General features: G+C 40.4%; 1 protein-coding gene across 11 annotated transcripts in view; it reads left to right on the top strand.

Annotated features, from left to right (window-relative positions):
- Nucleotides 1–20,534, top strand: part of FGFR2 (fibroblast growth factor receptor 2) — a 97,222-nt gene that overhangs the window by 60,557 nt on the left and 16,131 nt on the right. For 5 of the 11 annotated variants that reach the window (XM_040563728.1, XM_040563735.1, XM_040563733.1 and 2 more), the window contains 4 exons: nt 5,387–5,577; nt 6,299–6,446; nt 10,261–10,463; nt 18,818–18,969. In XM_040563728.1, coding sequence (XP_040419662.1) covers nt 5,387–5,577; nt 6,299–6,446; nt 10,261–10,463; nt 18,818–18,969 — 694 coding nt within the window. Of the gene's footprint in view, nt 1–5,386; nt 5,578–6,298; nt 6,447–8,079; nt 8,225–10,260; nt 10,464–18,817; nt 18,970–20,534 lie in introns of all 11 variants that reach the window. The other 6 variants (XM_040563736.1, XM_040563734.1, XM_040563729.1 and 3 more) reach the window with 3 other exon arrangements.

The raw sequence follows: 20,534 nt of genomic DNA, 5'->3' as shown, positions 1-20,534 counted from the left end.
GGAGAAATATTTCAGCCCAAATGTGTGGTAGAAAAGCCTGTGATGAAAAGGCTGAAGAGTCAGTCCTGTGAGTCTGGGAAGCCAAAGCCATGGAAAGCGCATGTGATTGCAGTCTAGTATAGAAGACTATAGGATGATTTTTGAGACCCATAATTTAAAGGATAATTGACATTTTCCAAAGCAATAGATGTTGCACGATGGCTGGATATGCAGAACCTCTACCAAAGGCTATCGATCCACAATGGTTACTGATGCCACAGTGGTTGCTGATGCCACACTTGGAGGCATCCTTGGACGGAGCTCTGTAGCTTCACAGTGTTAGCTGTCAAGATGACTCCTAAGCATTCAGTAACACTTCAAAATTGATATTAAAGGGTCTGGAAAATGTGTCTGTCTAATGAAAAATTGTGGAAAAGAATTGGATTACTTTTTCTTTTATTTTCCCATTTTAATGGAGGGTCTCTCCATTGTCCCCAGAACTCTTGCATTTGCTATTCAGCTTTTATTTCCTTAGCTTGCACTTGAATCACACATTTGCAAGGAGAGGAAACAGGCACATTCAAAAGGAGAAAATAAGAGTAGTTTTCATTTTTTTGAAATGAATCAATTGCCTTATCCAAAGCCCATTGAATTCCATGTGAGTTATTCCCCTGACTTCAATGGGCTTTGGTTCTGGCTTTTAGCTCCCATGAAAGGTCCTGAACTGTCTGTCCTGGGGTGACAGGGAGGCTTGGATAGACAATTACCAGAGCTCTTCTCAGCCCTTGGCACAGCCAGGTTGCTAAGGAGACTTGGCCTCTGGATAGGACCCGGAGTTCACCCCTTCCGGGGTTATTGTCTCCTCTCCCTGCCAGCGCACTCCAGTAGCGGCAGTGGCAATTTTTCAGGCACAGTACGCTCCACTTCAGCCTCTGGCAGAAGTAAGTTCTGTCCTACATCTTCCTTCAGCTGGCACACTTGACAAGCAGCCTCTCTTCCCTCTGTGTTTCCATCCCTGTACCCCTCTGCCCTAGGACTGGGGTGGTGGGATCTGACCTTCTGTTTGCTGTTGACTGTGAAATTGTCTTTTGGCCCCTATCACTGTCCTCCATCCCCTGGCATCTTCATCTCATGCGTCTGCATCGTGACATTCCTGTCTCTCACCTCTTTGATTTCCCTCTGTGTTGGCTGCAGTTGGTCAGCAAAACAATTGGGGAAGATGAAACCAAACATCAAAAATGAGGACCTTCTGTAGGAACCACCTGTCTTGGGGCTTCACAGCTGGCTCTTTAAACATTTTCAGGACCTCCTTGGGAAGTGTGTGGGCTCCGCTAGTCACTTCAAGGGTAGCTCTTCCATCCACTTCTCCTTCCACTATTGGTGGCAGGATGAGCTCCTTCCCACCCATCTCCACGTGTCCTGCAGGGCTGGGAGATTCCTGTGCAGCTCGCTCCATTGTGACCGTTTCTAAGAAACTTGGTATTTTCCAGCTTTCTTGGATTCTTTGTAACTTCTTCTCCTGGAGGAAGGTATTCTAAAGTTTTTGACATTAACAGGCTAAACGGCAGTTTCTTCTGAGTCACTGAGCAGTTCTCTTTGTCAGTCGTCTTTTCCGATAGCAAGTCTGTTTTCCTATAGATAAGCAAGCAGAATTGCTGGAGCAATTCTGAGCAGAAATGCTCAAGTCCTGGATACTTTTATGGTGGTGTAAAATTTAGTTAGATATTTGTAGCCTTGGATATGATATTCCCCCCATGAACAATCAGTTTCACTCTGCCTTTTGTAGATAATTGACTCCTCAAATGGAGCTGTCCTTTTTTTTGTAGTCAAACTGCAAACTGGAGAAAGCAAACTGGTGTCTGCTTGTTAAGGTGGAATCCAGAAACAAGCATGCTTTCTGTCTAAAAGTCTTATAAAGTTACTCTTTGGGAAGAATGCTAACAAAAATGAAATATAATGTGTTGAGATGTATACATAATTATTAGTTTGGTTCACTTTCAGGTCAATATACAGAAGATATACTCCATTTTTAAACATCCATAACATTTCAGTTGGACCAGAAAAGACTGTTTAAGCAAGCAGGGCATATCTATGAAAAATCTTGTAATCTGTTTGTAGTTCACTAAGTAACTAATATTTATGGTAGTAAAATTATTATCTACTACTTTTTATGGTCTTTGTGATGTAGTGTTCAGTATGCTTGAAAACAGCTAATCTATGGGGCAATTTTCCCTGTTACGGCATATGCTGTTGACTTGTTTTTGAAATGCGTTGTGTTAGCAGTGAAAGTGGAACACTAAATTTTGAGCGGTCAGATAGCAAAGATTTATTTCTTGAGGTTCGGATTCAATTCAATAGCAATGAGTGAAGGAGAATATTGAGATCAATAGAGTGATAGAGTTGCAAGCTTGGTTGTCAACTTGTTTCATATCAAAAAATTGTTTGAGTGAAATAACTAGAGATGTATGTAGTTACTGTAGTTTAATGATGATCCTAATTATGATCATTGTATTATTTAAGGCAAGTGATAAAATCAGTGTTACCAGCTTTTAAGATATTTTTAGGCAACTTTAACTCTTTGGTTAGTATTTAATAAAAAGGAAAACACTGCTTCCATCTAATATTAGTGTAGCCGGTTGTTTGAGTGGTGATAGCTGCTTACAAATGTAAGGGTTGTATTTTACATGTGAAATAGTGATGTGAGATTTATGAATATGGTTTGTGACAGTACGTATACTTAAACAGAGTCCTTAAATGTGTATGGTTTGCTGAGAAATAGCGAAGACAGGATAACATTCTGAAATGACTCGCCAAGAAATGGTTCTGTACAGAATTATCGCTGGTCATTCGTAATTAGTGGAAGTTTGCCCATATTTTATTATTTTCCCTGACGCTGATGGCCTTTCTTGTGGTCCTTGGACTTCAGGTTTGTCATGAAACCCCACTGAGTTTGCATCATGATGTTACGTTCTTTTGTGCTTGCTTGTGTGCACACAGGAATACTCCCTTCTGCTGAAGCGGGGGAGTTGAGCGAACAATAATCAACGCTCTACATGTTGGAGGGTAACTAAAGTTTGGTTTTTAACTTTTCTTTTTTTAATTTCTTACTCTCAGAAGAAATTTCACGAATGTTTTACCTGTATGTGCACCCACTCTCTTTAGATTTTAAGGAATTTGGGACAAGAATGCAAGAACTTTCCTTTTACTTCTTTGCTTGACCTTTTCTTTTTTGGTAGAGGAAACGTTTGACAGTCATCAATAAAAGATTAAATCATTGATGGCTATCGGGATAAACTAAACACATTTTGTGTGTTGATGCTGGCATAGTAGGAACTTTTCCAAGATGTTTCGGGCCTCATTCTCTGGTTTGTTTAAGGGCAGCAAGTAAGGTCACAAAGGAAATCAAACCCTGATGTGGAGAAATGAAACATGAGGCCTACTGACTTCTAAAAAACATTTTAAATAACATTCTCTAAGGTTTCATTTTATACTGAAGGCAGCTGTAATAAGTTTTGGAAGATGGTGTAAGGTTTCTATTAAAGAGAGATTTTGCTTGCTGTTTTTGTACCCAAATGAAGGAGCGAGGGAGGTGAAATTAGAGCTTATTTAGCATAAGGTGAGAAACTTTTAAAAGTTTTCTCCAGAACTGTAAAATAGTAATTTATATGTTCTACTGTAATTTACAAATTAAAAAAAAAGGTTAAACCGTTCCTAGATCTTTTGAAAATGACATACATAGCCATGGAATAATTTAATAAATGCAATACAAATGCACTTTTGCCACAAGTAAAATAAGACTGCTGCTTTGTAGTATGCTGCCAGCGTAGCCTCGGTGAATAAATTCCCAGTAGATGTTTGCCGCATGCCAAATATATTGGACTGTATGAAAGATCCCATTGTTCCACGGGCATCATTATTTGCTATTACACTCGCAATGTTTGCTTGTGAAACAGTTTATTGGAAACTAGTATGTTTAAGGAGTGCTTGATTTGAAATTCAGTTGATTTGGCTCTTAACGTCAAAGCTTTCCCAGTGTACAGCCTCTAAAAATAAATATTTAGATTCGCTCTCTTTTTTTTCCTGATCTTCGAAAGAATTCCTGGAGCAGGAGGAAAGAAAAGCTCAGGCAGTGATGAGCAGTGGGCTCTTCCCTTTAGATTCACAGGTTGAATGTGTACAGAGGTCATTATTAACTTTATATTCTTATAGAAGGAAAGGGCAGAGTTAAGTTTTAATGAAGAGGAAGTTCCCACTTAGATGACGAAAAGCCACAGCTCCCTGAAGGTTTTTTGGGGGGGCTGGTGCTGTTGTCCATACTGTTCACTGAATAATAAAAAGATTCGGGAATTAGTGCTGCCATTTTGAGGGCTTTCCCTTATGTGATGGTCAAAGGAAAAGTCCTTATGCTTTGCCTACTTGCCTTGCCCAGCAAAAAAGGCTGCTGGTGGCCCCAGAGACCTGGGAGCTGGGCTGGTGCCCTGCTTACCACCCAGGAGATCTGAGCAGCTTTCAGGCTTGGTGAGGGCGGTGGAAAGCTGCCTCACCATCGCAGCTGAGGGCAAGGCTCCCATCCCTGCTTTGCTCAAAGACATGCACAAAGCTGCACTAGGGACGCTGGCTGCAGTGGCTCTCTGGACACCCAGATGATAAAGGCTACACTCAGTGTGTTCAGCGATGCAGGCTGAATGAGGAACATGTATGAAATACTTAGGCAAGTCAATAGATGAAAAGCTGCATTAGCTCACGTTAAATATACAGTGATTTTCTAGACAAGTAGGTATTTCCTTGTGTCATGCTCAGAATAACAAAAAATTGGAATTTCTGCTGCTCTCTCTGGGTGTAGAGAGCACCTGTCGTTGTTGTATGGATCGGTGCTTTGAAAAGGTGAGCTACCTGGTATGTGTCCTCCATGGTGCCTTTCAGTGCTGAGGCTTCTGCTAGTTTTGAGAAATTCCTTTTTATTTCAATACCTTGTTGATTCATTAAAAAGAAATTAAAATTAACCTTTCTTCCTAATTTGTGGAGGTTTAGTCCAGTTAGTATGTTTTAAAACTCAGAGGTACTTATTACAGTAACTCTTGAAAAAGAAAAGAAGGCATTTTACTTATTTCTTGCTTGATTGGACTATGAAAAATGCGTAAAGCTTTTAGGCAAAGTTTTTCCCCTCCCCCCAAATAGCTATTCTTTATATTACAAGTGTAGTGCTCAAGTCATCTCCTTTGAACTGTAGTTTTTGTTATACGTTTTGGCTGCAGTGTTATTTCGGAGGAGTCAGCCAACAGGCTTACAGGGCTTTTTGGCTCAAGTTCACTTGCAGTTTTCTTGGCAGCTCTGCTTATTTATGCATCTTTATTTCTCTCTCTTTCTCTCTCTTGCTCCCTCTCACTCACCCTCCCCATCCGAGCAGAGCGATCACCGCACAGGCCTATCCTCCAAGCTGGCCTTCCTGCAAATGCCTCTGCAGTAGTCGGAGGTGACGTCGAGTTTGTCTGCAAAGTCTACAGTGATGCTCAACCTCATATTCAGTGGATAAAGCACGTAGAGAAGAATGGCAGTAAATACGGACCAGATGGACTGCCGTATCTCCAGGTTTTAAAGGTGAGGCATTGCAGATGCTAGCGGTGGTGACAACTTCTTTAAAGCATTGTATTTAGTTGATGTGAATCCAAGAATTCTGAGATCTGAACCTCTTTTGAAAGTGGAAGTGTTTGTTAGAAACAAAGTAAGTTAAATAAACGTTTGGTAGTCTAAATGTTAATTATGCAGCTTGTAGACGCATTTTTTTAAACTTCCTTGAAGGCCTACATCTCTAAACATTTCAGGCATTACTTATTCAGAAAAAAAATAATGAAAACCCTCTTAAGGATCTTTATTGACATTTATATATTGTTAGAGTGCATCCATAACATACTGGGAGTATGTGCTCTATTTCTTTCATGTGCCCTCAGCCTATTTATTTCAAAGACTGTTTAGTTACGTGACACCTGCTGCCAAAAGTTTGTTGGAGGGTTGGGTTTTCTGCATGCTGAGCCTTCAAAGATGTCTGTTTTTCCCCAGTGTGATGTGGCATATCAGTGGCACCGGGTTGTTCTGCACTGTGGAGTTTTCTGAGCTGGTTGGCGATGCTTTGGATTTAAAAACAAACAAAAAAAACAAAGCAGAAAACAAGCAAAACCCAAACCCTCAACGTTTTGACCCTGATGCTTGCATGAAGTGGAAGGCATATTCATATGATGTGTTGGTGGTGGGACCATAGACAGATTTGTGTCCTTTTTGGGCAGCAGTTACATTGTTCTCCTGTGTTATTGGTCTATTCTAGCATTCGGGGATAAATAGTTCCAATGCTGAAGTGCTGACACTGTACAATGTGACAGAGGCGGACGCTGGAGAATATATTTGTAAGGTCTCCAATTATATAGGGGAGGCCAACCAGTCTGCCTGGCTCTCTGTTCTGCCGAGTATACAAGGTAACAATGTTTTTTAAAGAAAGCTGGATGTAGAAGCTGGAAAAAATGGTGATTTGGGAAACTGCAGGCAGCTTGTAGGATAACTCCTTGGCCTTGTGGTATATTTGTAATCCTCCTTTGGTGATGCAACTGGTATTAAACCAGCAGCCATGGAAAAATTCCCACAATATTCTGTGTGTATCACAAGCAGTAGTTTCTGATGTTGATCTTTATTCTGTCTTGTATCTGCTCTCTCTGTGTGTACACGTCTATGTTTAGTTTTGTTCTTAATTCTGCATACTTTTGTAATTCACGTACAGGGTACTTGTTGGAAATGTAATTACAGTCTAATTGGTGTATTTATGTATTTTACACACATACGTGCGTATGTGTGTGTATATATATATGAAACATTCACGTAAGTAGCCACTGAAGCATAAGCCAGGTCAATTGAGTCACTTATGGCCTCCTACATCACCTGCAGTGCTGCAGGGCTGGGAGTGTTTCCCAGTTGTATTCGCCCATTATTGCCTGGGTTATAATCCATCACGAACAATAAAGATTGGCAGTGATGTGTCTACGACTCACAACTAAATTTACTTGAAAATGATTTAGTAAAAAATTGCTTATTCCCTCATCACGTACTTCAAAGTGATGTTTTTCAATGGAACAGAGGCAAAACCCAACAGTATCTCTTTTTAAAATAATTTCCCTAAGTCTCCATAACAGAGGCATTGGCACTGATGCCCTGTTGCGCACATCCTGGGATAGTTGGAAAGTCCCAGGTCTAAAAGCCTCTGGATTTTGGATTCAATCTATTTGTAAAAGTTTGGATAAACACTGATACACCGACTGGTTTGCTCTGTAATGACCAGTCATGGCAGAGATCTAGCAAGTCCAGAAGAAGAGCAGAAAAATACTCTATTTTTTTCCCCTCTTTCTCTCTCTAAGATTTAGAAAAATATGTATTTCTCCTCCCTCGTTCTTGCACCTCTGGGATCCAGTTTCTCTCCACATCTGAGAGCCACAACTGATCCTCTCTGAACACGAGCATAGATATCTTCCTACCAGCGTGACTCTGTCCACTGTGGTCCTAAGCAAACCATCAAATATTACTGGATTTCAGATTGAACTCTGAGATTTGGCAACACTGCAAAATGTACAGTATTTTAGTGCAGTGGATGATGCAAGTACCACAGATTGCTGGAGACATTTGTTAAGTGGTGTCCTTTGGAGCAGAATTTATCTTCTTTCATCCTTTCAGAATATATTTTTATTCCTCTGAAACAGGCAACTACACGTGAAGGATACCACGTTCTGTCCTACTGTGTTTTCTCTCTGTTTTTCTTTCAACTCTTTATTGAAAAAGAAGGAAAAAAAATCTTTGTGGGTTAATTTTTCCATGTCACTTGATTGCATGCATGTCTAGGTGGTGAGTGTAGGTCTGGTGAAGGGTGTTGATGACTTTCTGAGGTGAGCTGGGACCTGTTGGTAAACGCCTTTTGGATGAGGGACTGTGGATGGGGAAGGAGCTTTGCATCTCTCCACCTCTGCCTTTCCAAAGTGCAAAGCCCTGTGGCTTCATCTCCCTATCCACAAGAATTCTCTCAATGTCTAGCTTTTTCTCTTGCTTCCCTCTTTTTTTTTTTTCTAGGCTGCCGGTGTTAACACCACGGACAAAGAAATTGAGGTTCTCTATATACGGAATGTAACTTTTGAGGATGCTGGGGAGTATACATGCTTGGCGGGTAATTCTATTGGGATATCCTTTCACACTGCATGGTTGACAGTTCTGCCAGGTATACACTGCTCTCTTTCAGTGGTTTTTCCTCTTTTTTCCCCTTGTTGATTGCTGCAGAATTAGCACAGCTTCTGTCTCAGAAAATGACTTCAGGTTTCCTCAACGTTTTTACAATGATTTTATATAAATATTTATTTAAACACACTTGTCTCAAGCCAATGGTTTGTCTTGTGACATTCTAATTTGCAACTCCAAAAACGTTAAAAAAAAAAAAAAGTAAAATGCTATTGCACTTAATTTAATTATTTTTTAGATCTGTTAAATGTTCATCAAAAACAATAGGAAGCTGTGCTTCCTTCTCACTTAAGTGTGGTAACTGAAAATCACCACATCAATCATTGTAAACTTCAAGAGGAGGAAATTCAGAGTTTCTTAAGAAGCTTTGGGACTGATTTGGCCATAATCATGTACTGATTCATCAAAGTACCTAAGCTACTCAATATGCTGAAATTCACTTTTACCTATCATCCAAATTTTAAATGAAAATTCTAATTTTAATGCCGATGGATTATGTACAGAAGCAGTGCCTTCCATATCTTGGGAATCAGCTCCATGCATCTTTAAACATTGCATGCACTAAGAAAACAAGTAGTCATTTGCTTTTACTGCAAAGCATGTCTTGCTGTTCTGGGGTTGAGGATGTTTCTGTCCTTAAAAGAAACAAACATCAATGTGCTTTATTGCCTGAAAATTGTTATCAGCTGTTAGAAGATGTAACCATAGTTGGTTTTGACACTAGTCAAATGTTCTTGTTTGTAACTGTTGGCAGCTGCCTTACGAGTTCCTTTGAAAAAAACGTGAACCACCTGAGGTTTGCTGGGTCATCTTGTGCTTGCCATTTATTAATTGTTAATCCTGAGTAAGAAGTACAAAACCTGCATGTGCATATTGCCGAGATTCATTGTACATGAGTGAAACTTTCTGCAGATAATTTCTTAACCCTTTTTAAAATATACTGAATGAGGCAACGTTACTACATTTCACTCGTACGTGAACACCAAGCCTGTGTGGTCTGTCACCGAGCAGGCAGGCAGTACCAGTGTAAAGCTTGCTTTGCTAGCAGTGTTTGCATTTTGCAAGTGCTTGAACAGCATATTTTAACCAACTTTCTTGAATGGAATATTTTATAAGCCTCAAACAAAGCACAAGAAAATTTCAGTTTGAACGCGTATTGCTTGTGGAGTGGCTGCTGATTGCTGTGGAATGCTGTTGATCTGGAGGGTAAATCCCAGATAAGGGATTAGGGGACTGTGTTTGCACATATAACTGTCTCAAAGATGATTTCAAAATGGTTTCAGTCACAGTAACAGCTAGGTAGAACCACTCCCACTAAAACCTAATCTCATAGCCTAGCAATCGCTGTTGAAGTTCCTTAAAACACACAGCTTTAGCGTGGCTGACAAAGGAGCACTCACTAAGACATGCTGTTAGCAATTCAGCGAAATTTAGAAACAAGGCGAGGGACCAGCCTGCCTTCCTTCTGTATTATAAGCTCCCAGAGAGAATTTCGGATAAACAAGCAATGCAGACTCAAGCCCCAACTTCTATTTGCGAGTTGAGACATTCTTCTTTCAGGCTAGCAAATTCAACATTATATCTTTAAACATGCCTTTATGTGGTTAAAAATAATTACAGTGCTTTTGAAGTTTGACTTGAGCAACAAAATGAACCTGAACCTAGTTTGAATACTTCCAGTTCCTTCTTTTCCCCTGAAATTAGATTTGATCATTCAATATTTTGATGTGTGTTTGTCCACCTGAGCAGGCAGACACACGTACGTGTCTATATGTGCCTACTTACATACACAAGCACACACGATGGCAAAATGAGAAGTTAAAACAGTGAGAGACAGAGGCATTGTTCCCAGATTGCAAAATAGCCTAAATATCCACAGTATTCTGAGTGTCACAAAGTCACGGAAAGAACTGCTGATATTACCATGTCATGTTGTTCCAAGCACTGTGCTGAACTATACTTGTACTGTGTGCTAACTCTGTGGCATGATTGTTCCCTCCCGAAAACCTGCGAATCCAGCTCCTGAAAAAGAGAAAGAATATCCGACATCTCCAGACTACCTGGAAATAGCAATTTACTGCATAGGGGTCTTCCTGATCGCCTGCATGGTGCTGACGGTCATCCTGTGCCGCATGAAGAACACCACCAAGAAGCCCGACTTCAGCAGCCAGCCGGCTGTCCACAAGCTGACAAAGCGAATCCCTCTGCGCAGACAGGTAACAGAAAGTAGATAAAGAGTTTGAAGAACTTTTACCAAAGCACGAAGCCAGCACCTCCTTCTGATGAGAGCTTTGTTTGGAAGGGGTATAAATAAGCATTAAACCATGGGAAGGCATGGGAAGAAAGCACATCCCAATGCAGCATTATGTGTTTCAAGGCAAGGAAATCAGGGATGTCAGAGCAGAAATGTGAAAAGAAAGGAATATGTTCTGTATTAGCAGTCTATAGATGGAAAAAAAATCTATTTGAAGTATTTTGGGGCCTGATCCCACAGCTTATTGAAGTCAATGGAAAATTTTTTTACTGACTTAAATGGACTTTGGAACAGAATCCTATTTAATTGTGTATTTATAATGTTTCTAAGGTGACTATTATTGTAGTAACTAGGTACGAGATACTGAGAGGTATTTTTCCGGGAAAAAAATTTAAGAACTGAGGGGAGGGAATTTCATAGCTCAGCATCCAGAATCCACCTCAAAATAGAAAGACTGTAATAAAATAAAAATAGGGGCAATACTAAATCAGATCTCAGGCAGTTGGCTAAGATGCTGATGTTGTTGAGTGAGGAACAAAAGCGAATGCCAGATGTAAGATGCACACAACAGGATTGCACGAAGTAGATTTTGCAATCACTTGTCACTGGCAGCAAGCATTTCTGGAGAGGGCAGCGCCACAAACAACAAACCAGTTGAACAAGTAACAGGCCTTTGGCGTTGTCACAGGCCATCGCTTGCCAAAACAGCCCTGATTCCCACATACTATCGTCTCCTAAAGACTTCTTTTAGATTGTTTTGATTGTCTTGCAGTGAGTCTTCAGAATAGACAGCTAGACCCACACCCAGACCGCCAGCGCTGCAGGGCTGAGGGCAGCCTGCAGCTGAGGCTTTGGTTCACCTCGCTGTTAACAACAGGGACCTTTTGTGGGGCTTGGATCTGGTCAGGGCAGTGTGGATCTGAGGGTTTGGTTCATCTGCAACATTAATGAGTGGGACGGAATTTCTGCAGATGGTTCTTGTAGCCTGTCCAGCACATTATCGCTGTCACAGTAATACCGTACCTTAAAAACAGTTCTTCAGTAGAGGTGGGTGTTTGAAACTTTGGATGTGCTTAGAGTTAGGGTGGAGCTTGGTATTGGGATTTCAAACAGTGTTATTGTTTTCTGAATCTACTTGGTTAGAAATGCAGCAGAGAAATCCCTCCTGTAATGCATCAGCTGTCATCCTCTAAGGGGTGGTGTCTCACAAAGTCTTGAGGTGGGGGACAGGAGCTTTGTCCGATCTGAAAAATATTTGGTTTGGGGTTTTTTTGAGCAAAAATTTTAATTCCTATCTTGTTTGACTTGCTTTGCCACTTAAAAAAAAAAAAAAAAAGTTGTAATTTTTCTCATTTGCTTGAAAGTCACTGGGGAAGAGAGGTACTTTTGCCTATGAGTATGTTCCAAAGAGTGAGAAGTCCCCAGCTCAATTGACACATCTCCATGGCTAAAATTCAGTGTAGTTTTCTGGACAAAGGTGGCTTTTCAAATGTTGTATACTTAACTAGAGAGAGAAAGATAAATATTAGCTGCTTAGATAAAAGACACTTATTAGACTTCTGCCTGAAAATAAAAGCATCATCATAACCCGGAGATAAGTTGATGGCTTAAAAAATGCCCAGGGTTTGGTGTGAGCTCAGTTGTGTCCCTTGAAAATGGTTCCTGGAGGGGAAAGTGTTATTTCAGTGCGTGTGACTCCAGTGCCAACCACTGCCCACAGTTTTGCTGTTTATCATTAAATAATGCAATATGGAACTTCTCCAAAGCTATTGTTTTCACAGAGGAAAACATCTCTGTCTTATAACATGCTTGTCAGGTCAGTTTTTATCGGTTAACTTTGTTTTTCTCAAACTTCTTAGCAGAAAAAAAAAAAAAAAAGGCATTTTGCTTTTAAAGTGGGACTATTTGTTTGAAAAACAATATGTTTTTGAAAGTGAGAATCCTATTTCAACCCACGAGCAAAAATTCCATCATTCTCAGTTCTCCTGACTGTACTTTCATTTACAGGACTTTCTCATTCAAGGGCTCTCTGCTGTCATATTTTCACAGAGGAAAACAGCTACTGTAAATATTAAGAAGAAATCTATATTTCTGTTTCTATGATTTCACTGGTCATCTCACTGATTGTACTGGATTACAAAGGCAGCATGAAACTAGCAGTCCCTGGAAACTTGCTCATCAACCATGAAGATTTCTTAGATTTTCAGTTATCAGTCTTGCCAGTCTATAAGGCTGCGGCAGTTGTTTAGTTTCTGCATCTTTTAAAGCTGGTTTTCAGTTTCAGAACCATTGTCACAAATCAAAAATGAAAATAAAAATAATCCAGGAGGTATTTTATTTAATCGGTGTGTTCTTCTGGGTAGTTCAGATTGGTTTGTTGTACCACCAGGCTTGCTATTTTGTTTATTTGTATTTCAGATAACTGTATTTAGAGCCTTGCAGGGCTTTGTCACTGACCCTGTATTTAGAGGCACGGGTGCAGAGGGCTCTCCTTTGGCTGCGTGCTGTGCTGTGCAGGGGAAGAGCAGAAGAATTGGCCAAGTTGTCGGGAGGATAAGTGCGAGTGAGCAGGGGAAGTGCTTGTGACAGGTAGATGGTGTGAGCGTGGCAGGGAGCCGGGGCCGGTGGATATGATTTGTTGGGATTCCAGGGAAATGAGGCCATGTATTGGGGAATTTGTGATATTGTTTTGGAAGCTCTGCGCTTCGAGGTCAAGTTCCCTAAGGATCTGGATATGAAAATAATACCGGTTCAAGAGGAGGCATTTGCATGGCCATGATGCCATCTCGTCTAAGTGGGATAAGAGTCTTGCTGAGTAACATATGGTTTGATTTGCAGGCCTGGATTCTCGTACACTGACTATTTAGTCTGAGCTACTACAGGATTTTATCATTCCCCACATGCAGGCATTTTTTCCTGCCAAAATGCGGTTCTCTCCGCATTCATAGGAAGGGTCATGATGAAGTCAGGAATTATCAGTTCCCTCCCCCTGCAGTCCTAAGCCTCATTCGGATCTGGTACTTGGTTTTCGAAATAGAAACTGCTTACAGGGAAATCTAGCAAGCAGTTACAGAGAGCTGCAGTGCTCCGTTGGGATTAGCCACGCTCTGCATGGGAGCACCAGCTCGCGAGGAGGTGGGAAGAAGGATTTGCAGGAGTGAGCATTGCGAGCTGGTTTGCAGCATGGGCTTTAGGTGACAGGTTCTTCCAGCTGAAGGGTAAAGAGCAGTCGTCGATAGGATGTGCGTTTATTTTGTGGAACTTTGGACCACTCAGCTATGTGTGTGTGTCTGTCTTAGAAGGGAGGAATGATTTCTTTTGCTTAGTATTTTAAATACATTCACATTAATTTACATGTAATGTGGTTGTTCATAAACATGCAGTGAACATGTTTGCGATGAGAAAAGACTGGTTGGTCTAAAGTAAGACTGAGGTTCACCAACCAAAATAGCTGTATTCAAAAGGATGATGGCAGCTGGAGCCTGAGAAAAAGAAGAGTAATCTGGAACAAGTAAAGAACTGTAGTATTGCATCTAGTGTTGAGCTGTAAAAGTATCGTTCGTTTCAAGGAATAGCCTCTGAAATACAAAGATTAATAGATAACTTGTAGTAGGATGTGTTGCAAGGAATTTACTGCAATACATACTTTAGTTTCTTGCTTTATCCTTGGGTTTCTCTACATAGAAACTGTTGACTTGCCTAGTTGTACTCTTTGTTATATTGCTGTTATGTAAGTCTTTTGAAAAGAAATCTTTTCATGAAAGCATTGGGCATGTGCGAGTGTTTTAAGTGCAAGTACTTGCATCATGAATCCTTACATTCCATCTAGTGAATTTACCTTGTATTTTCCTAGATCATGTCGCTGAGATGGGTCATTTCTATCAGCAGCTAATTGCATTGCTTACCAATTATATACATATATGCATATGACTTCAAATTAAGTTTTATAGCAGAGCCTTCAAAAAGACTGACAATTATAGGAAATCGCTGCATGGCTGCTAAAATCTCACATCATGAGTGCCAGAACTGACAGATCTAAGCTTCAGGATATGGTATAAATCATCAGTGGAGGAAAACACCCTTCATAATCAATTACAGACAATTACACACTGCTCTGCAGCTGATTTTGCCACATGGCATTTAAAGATTCATTTAAGTTTTAAATGCTCCACTGCTTAGAAATGCTTGCGAAGTATTATCTCAAAGCTGATTAAATACAGCATGTTGGCTGAAGAACAAATATACAGTTAAAATGGGGATATAACAATGCGTTGGTGCATGAGGTTCGGAGACAGAGGGCTTTTCTCCTTCTAAAGCCTAAGAATGGGGTTGAGGATCTGTCTGAAGCTGATATTCTTCTTGGTTCTGACCTCCCAGAAATGGAAAGGAAGCACACAAGAAACGTTTTATGGTGGAGAACTACCTTTTTGTTGGGGGTAACATATAGCACAGCAGTCCGTTCCGTGTTCTGCTTGTGTCGAGCTGACTTCTGCCTTTCTTGCTTTAATCAAGCTCCCAAAATGTCTCCTCAGTGTAGCGTCATCGCTTAAAACAGGCATTACCAATGCAGTGAGTAGAGCATGAAGATGGCTCATTCACCCATATCAAGGTGAACCCTTGCTTCTCTGTCCCAGCTCTGCTTTGTTCCCTTGTAACGTCCCAACATAGCAGCATGTTTTGGTGGGCTGGGGAATCGCCCAAGAAGGTTGTGCAGTTTGACCAAATTTCTACCTGCTGCTTTATGGCACCTTGTAGACCCAAAAGCAGCCCTGGGTCTGTATATTGGCCTCGTATAATTACAAGCTTGCTCCAAAATCTCAGTATGATCTTTGTTACCCCTGAGTCCTATGTGCCTTGAATTGTTGCATTGAAACCAAAAAAAAGCACTCACATACTTGAAACCAAGGAGAAAGAGATGTGGGGTTCCTCGCAGGACCATCACTGCTTTTTGAACCTGCGTGGTAAGGGCCTGGAGGGTGGTGCTGCAGGTAGAAAGGGGAAAGTTGCAGGCTGGAAAAAGGCTTTCTACACTCTACTCGTTATGTGTACACATGCAGATTAAAGTTGACCACGTCTACTGACCTTCGAATACGTAGGGCTTTCCTCATTGTTTTATAGTGCACTCTAAAGCAGTGAAAGGAGATGCTTAAAGGATGAGTTCAAAGGTTAATTCTTTACTATTGCATAAAAGGGAAAAGGCCATTTGAAAACAGAAAATCTCCTCCAACTGAAGTCCAGCCTGGGTTGGCTTAGTCTTCTCTGGAGCAGACTTTTATAGCCCTTCAGCTCCTGTAACCACTTGCACTGCTCCAGTTAGTCAATCAGAAGAATATTCCCTGGGAGTGCAGTCCATTTTAATTCTCCCAGACACTGAGTAGTTCCTCTGGATTTCTCATCATTCCTCTCCAAGTTAATGCACTTTGGTTAGCTAGAGCCTCTCTAGCCAATTGTCCATTTATTGTGTGAAGTAAACACGTTCAATTGTGTTGAAAGGGAAACTGGCAAAACGTTCCATTTATTTTTCTATAGCATTATTATTATTTAACTTCTGTGTTTGAAATGCATCACTGGAGTATTTCGGTTTATTGCATGTTTACATTTACCAGTTTTTACTACTCTAAGGTTGCTGAGTTGTGATTGTAAGAGCTAGTGGAAAGATGGAGCTTTTGCAGAGATCTGAACAATGTCGAATAAAAATAGTGTTCTTGAAGAAAAAGACCCCAGAACATTTTGGTCCATTTCTGATGCCCAAGGGGTATCATCTAAATTTTGCAGTTTCACTTCCATGCCTTCATATTGTCCCACAAAAACAATGTCTATGATGACAAACGAAGGCAAGAACGTAAACATGATGTTTAAAATATAAATATTGAATAAAAAATCTTGGTAGAATGGCTGGAGAACAATGGGTGGATTTTGGAAATATGGAGGAAGTGGTTGTAGAGAATTAGTAGCAGCTTTGCAGTGAGAGAGATGAAAAAATTGAAATCAGAAATAGGAGAAAACTGGAATTCAGGGAGAGAGGAGTTGTCACAATGTGGAGATTTGTACATTTCTTGGTGCTGGGCTGGTTCATTTCATTCAGCATCATTTTTATCATGAAAATGAGGGGAAAAAATAAGTAAAAATGTGACTGTGGGCCTGGTTCTCCTGCTGACTTGCCGTACAGCTCTGAGCAAGCAACTCAGCATCAGCAGGTGTGTTCCTCCGTTGGGCTGGGCACAGCAGTGCCCCTTTCTAAGGGCTCTGTTCAGCATTCATTTACTGGTTTATTTATGGCTACGTAGTCTGCATTAATAGCTGTTTTCTGTTTGTATCCCAAGTGGTCACTGTATTTATTACGCTAGAGGAATGTGCCAGGTACTTATATTTACAGAAAGCAAACACTAATGCTAACAACAGTGGGATGGGCAAGGGGGAAGGCGGTCCAGCTCTCGTGTTTGAATGGAAGCTTTATTTGTGCGGTTGTACTTGCTTGTTCCTAGACATACATCTCGATGCAAGCAGAAGGTGGAGTTTCTGGTGTCAAGGAAAGTCTGTCAGTCAGCTGCAAAACTGGTTACCAAAGTTATCTTTTGAAAGCAGTCCTTAACACTTTGTTCCTTATGAAACCCCTTTCCAGTCTTAATCTGTGGCCTAAGAAAAATGTGCCAAGAACCCAAACCTGTTTTTTGGGATGGGCTTGAAGTTGTCTACCTGGAAAAAGACCTCTAAGCCAAAAGTTTGTCAAAACCATGATGAGAAATTTGAGAGCCATAACCTCGTCTTGTCAAAACGCATTGTGTAAGAGCACGATGTGGTTGCAAAAGCCTTTCAGCCCCATGCTGAGAAGCTCAAGTAACTCGGTGGCTTGTAATTGTTAGTTGGACGTGAGTGCAACTTCGTACTCCCTTAAATTACCAGGTGTCACAGAGACAAGAGGATTTTGTGTTCGTATCACTGTGTATCACTGACTTGCACTTTAATGCTATTAGGATCTGTTTGCCTATAACAGCTTTTATTATCTAGCTCTAAGACCTCTGAAACAAAATTGTGACCCAGTGACACTTTACATAAGCAAACTTAGTGTGAAAGTTGACTCCAGATGACAAGGAGAAAGGTCAAGAGGGGGTGGTTATACTGATGCTCTAGGCTTCCAGCTTGGGAAAGGTCCTGACGATGCTGGACGAGAAGTATCTTCTGCCACCTGATGTGAGGATGGGTACCAGTGACTGCATTGCGACGTGACCTTTGTCCCACCACAGCCACCAGTTATGGGCTTGGCACGGATTCTCTTGGTCTGAAGAGAGGAGGAGGATTTACTCTTACAGTATGGGACATGGTGGCAATACAAGCATTTTTGGTATGCACTTTTGCAGACAGCAGGCTGTTTGCAGGTTTAAGAGGAGAACCTTATGGACGACGCACCATTTTCACCGACAGAAATTTGTTACGTGGATGGAATAGCTCTGCTTTCAAAGCAGCTATCATTATTTCTTTATTATCTATTTTATTATCCTTTGATGCTCTAAGGAAAATGTATTTCTGTTAAGGACGATGACAAATCGCACTCAAAGTGAATTACATTTTGAAGTGTTGGACATGAAATGTTTTTTTATGAGCTCTTTTCTGCCTCACTTACAGAATCTTTGCTTAAGAATGGAGTTCATTGAAAACTGAAGTACCCCTAACTGTTGTGATAGCTTTTTGATACTTTCAATATTAAATGTTTAGAAAACACGTGAAGGAATATCTAACATTTTCTACACAGTAACATGTGACCTTGGTCACTGGCACTGGTGGAAAAAATGGAAGGAGCCTTTGCAAAAATGCCATTTTTTAGTTAAAAAATGAAAATTTTACTTTAATAGCAACACCTAAAAATACTAAATTTTGTACTGATTTGGAAAAAGAAATGATGACAAGGGAAGCTAGAAATGAGTAGAAGAGAGCTTATTGGTAACCTCTGCTCACAGTAGAAGCTGCCCATTGAGAGTGGTGCTGTAAATACTCACTTGATTAAAAATTTAAAAAAAAAATTGATAAATTGCAAGAAGCATACATTTAAATTCCATTCTGAGTGAATGTATTTTAAAATTTCATTCAATGGTTTTCAGCCTATGGGACAGACTGGCAGTCAGGGCAGCAATTGCAGTCTGTTTTGTGCTTACAGGGAAACGTAAATGTAGGAGAACAGTTCACTACAAACAAGACAGGAGGTTCAGTCCCTAATACCACTGTTCTTAGCTGGCTCAGTTTTCATGTACTGCTGTTTCTTAGCTTTTGGTCCAAGATTACATCTCTGTCTCTTTTTGTTTTTTGTATCTTGCATTGCAACAACAGGTGTCAGCCGACTCGAGCTCCTCCATGAACTCCAACACGCCTCTGGTGAGGATAACTACTCGCCTCTCCTCTACTGCTGATGCCCCAATGCTGGCAGGAGTCTCGGAATATGAATTGCCAGAAGACCCGAAATGGGAGTTTCCGAGAGATAAGTATGTAGCCTGTTTCCCTTAGTGCTACCTAGGTGCATCTATACAACATGACACAGTATGAGGGGGAGCTTCTTTCCCAATGTCTCTCAGGGTTTCTTTAGCTGAAAGAAAATCTCAATTACCTGAGCCTTCTCTGAAGATCAAGATCCAATTCAATTATCTGAATTATTATTATTTTAAATGGAAGTAGAATTTCCTCTGCCTGTTGCTCTGATTTATTTTCTGATTTCTTAAAGGCTTTCAGATACTTCGCTGAAATCTAACTCTTCATTTAGGAGTGAATCTGAAATTTTATTTAAAAATATATATGATCTAGGCTGGGAGAGATATCAGTGTACAACCATAGTTAAAGGGCAGATTTGCCCAAGCATCACCTCTGTGCATTAAACCATGTTTTTTAGTTTGGTACATTATTCGTCAATGTTTATAAAATATGTAATACAATGTCAAGTAGGAGATAGAGAAAGTCTAGAATATGGAATTAGACAACCGTTTCTTTCACTTAGACCTTATGGAAAGGATTTTCTGTTGCTTTAGTATTAACCTGTATTAATGGTGATCATTTTTGATTTAGTGGGGAATTTTGCATATTATGTACTTGTGTGTACAATTTCTGTGGTTTAAAAGTATTAGGTTGCAAGCAGAATGTACTGAATTTTGATACATTTAAATTAACAGGGCTAAATAATTCTTTGAAGTCTGTTGAATAACATACAAAATGAGCTGCTGAATAATCAGAGCTATGATCATATTGCTTAATATAAAGTTGGCCTGTAAAATAGATAATAGTAATACAGGTAGAGCCAGGATTATATATGAAATCTGATACTAATTTTAAGAAGTCTTTAGGTGGATTTGAGAAACTAACACCTTTTATCATGAACAGTTTTCTTTGAAAGCTCAGCACTGTAACTTTTGGATAGCAGAGCCGTAATTTTGAACCTCCTGACAACTGTTCTGGAAATTATTTTAATTATGTAGCTGAAAATTAGTGCAAAACGCACTAATTGCCACCTGCAGGATTCTAGTCAACAGTGGGGGCCTGTATACATACTTCTGTCAGCCCATACCCTTGGGGGATACACTAAATGCGGAAAATTTTAGAGTGCTAAACATTAAAAACCGACATTCAGCACAAATGTAGGTGGAGCAGATTTCCAATGAAAGGAGGCTATTTAGAGGCAGTTTATTAGGTTGGGGGGCAAGAGGCACACAATGAGGGGTTTGTTACTTTAGTCCTAGCAGGGCAATAGCACATAAATTAACCAGTTTCCAATGCAAATGTTTGTTCTCTGCCAAGATCCTAAATTCAATTTCAGTTCTGGATAAAGTGCAGGATGACCTCAGCATAGCATATGCTGCCCTTCAGTCTTTGCACCTTTTTAAACCAGCGTTTGCTTTAGAAACCAATCCAAAACAGATTGAGGAGTTCTCACCACAGCTGAGACCGTGCTTGACAAAGTGTCTGTGGGCTGCCCTGGGGAGGAAGCGCCCTTTGCTTCTCTATCTCTTGCCCAAGCAGATAAGCAAGGAGGGTTTGCAAACCACTTAGCCCCCGTCTAACA

Source organism: Cygnus olor, chromosome 7 (genome assembly GCF_009769625.2).
Source record: "Cygnus olor isolate bCygOlo1 chromosome 7, bCygOlo1.pri.v2, whole genome shotgun sequence".
NCBI classification, from domain to species: domain Eukaryota; kingdom Metazoa; phylum Chordata; class Aves; order Anseriformes; family Anatidae; genus Cygnus; species Cygnus olor.
The sequence above is the reverse complement of the archived record's forward strand: the minus strand, read 5'-3'. Positions and strand labels throughout refer to the sequence as shown.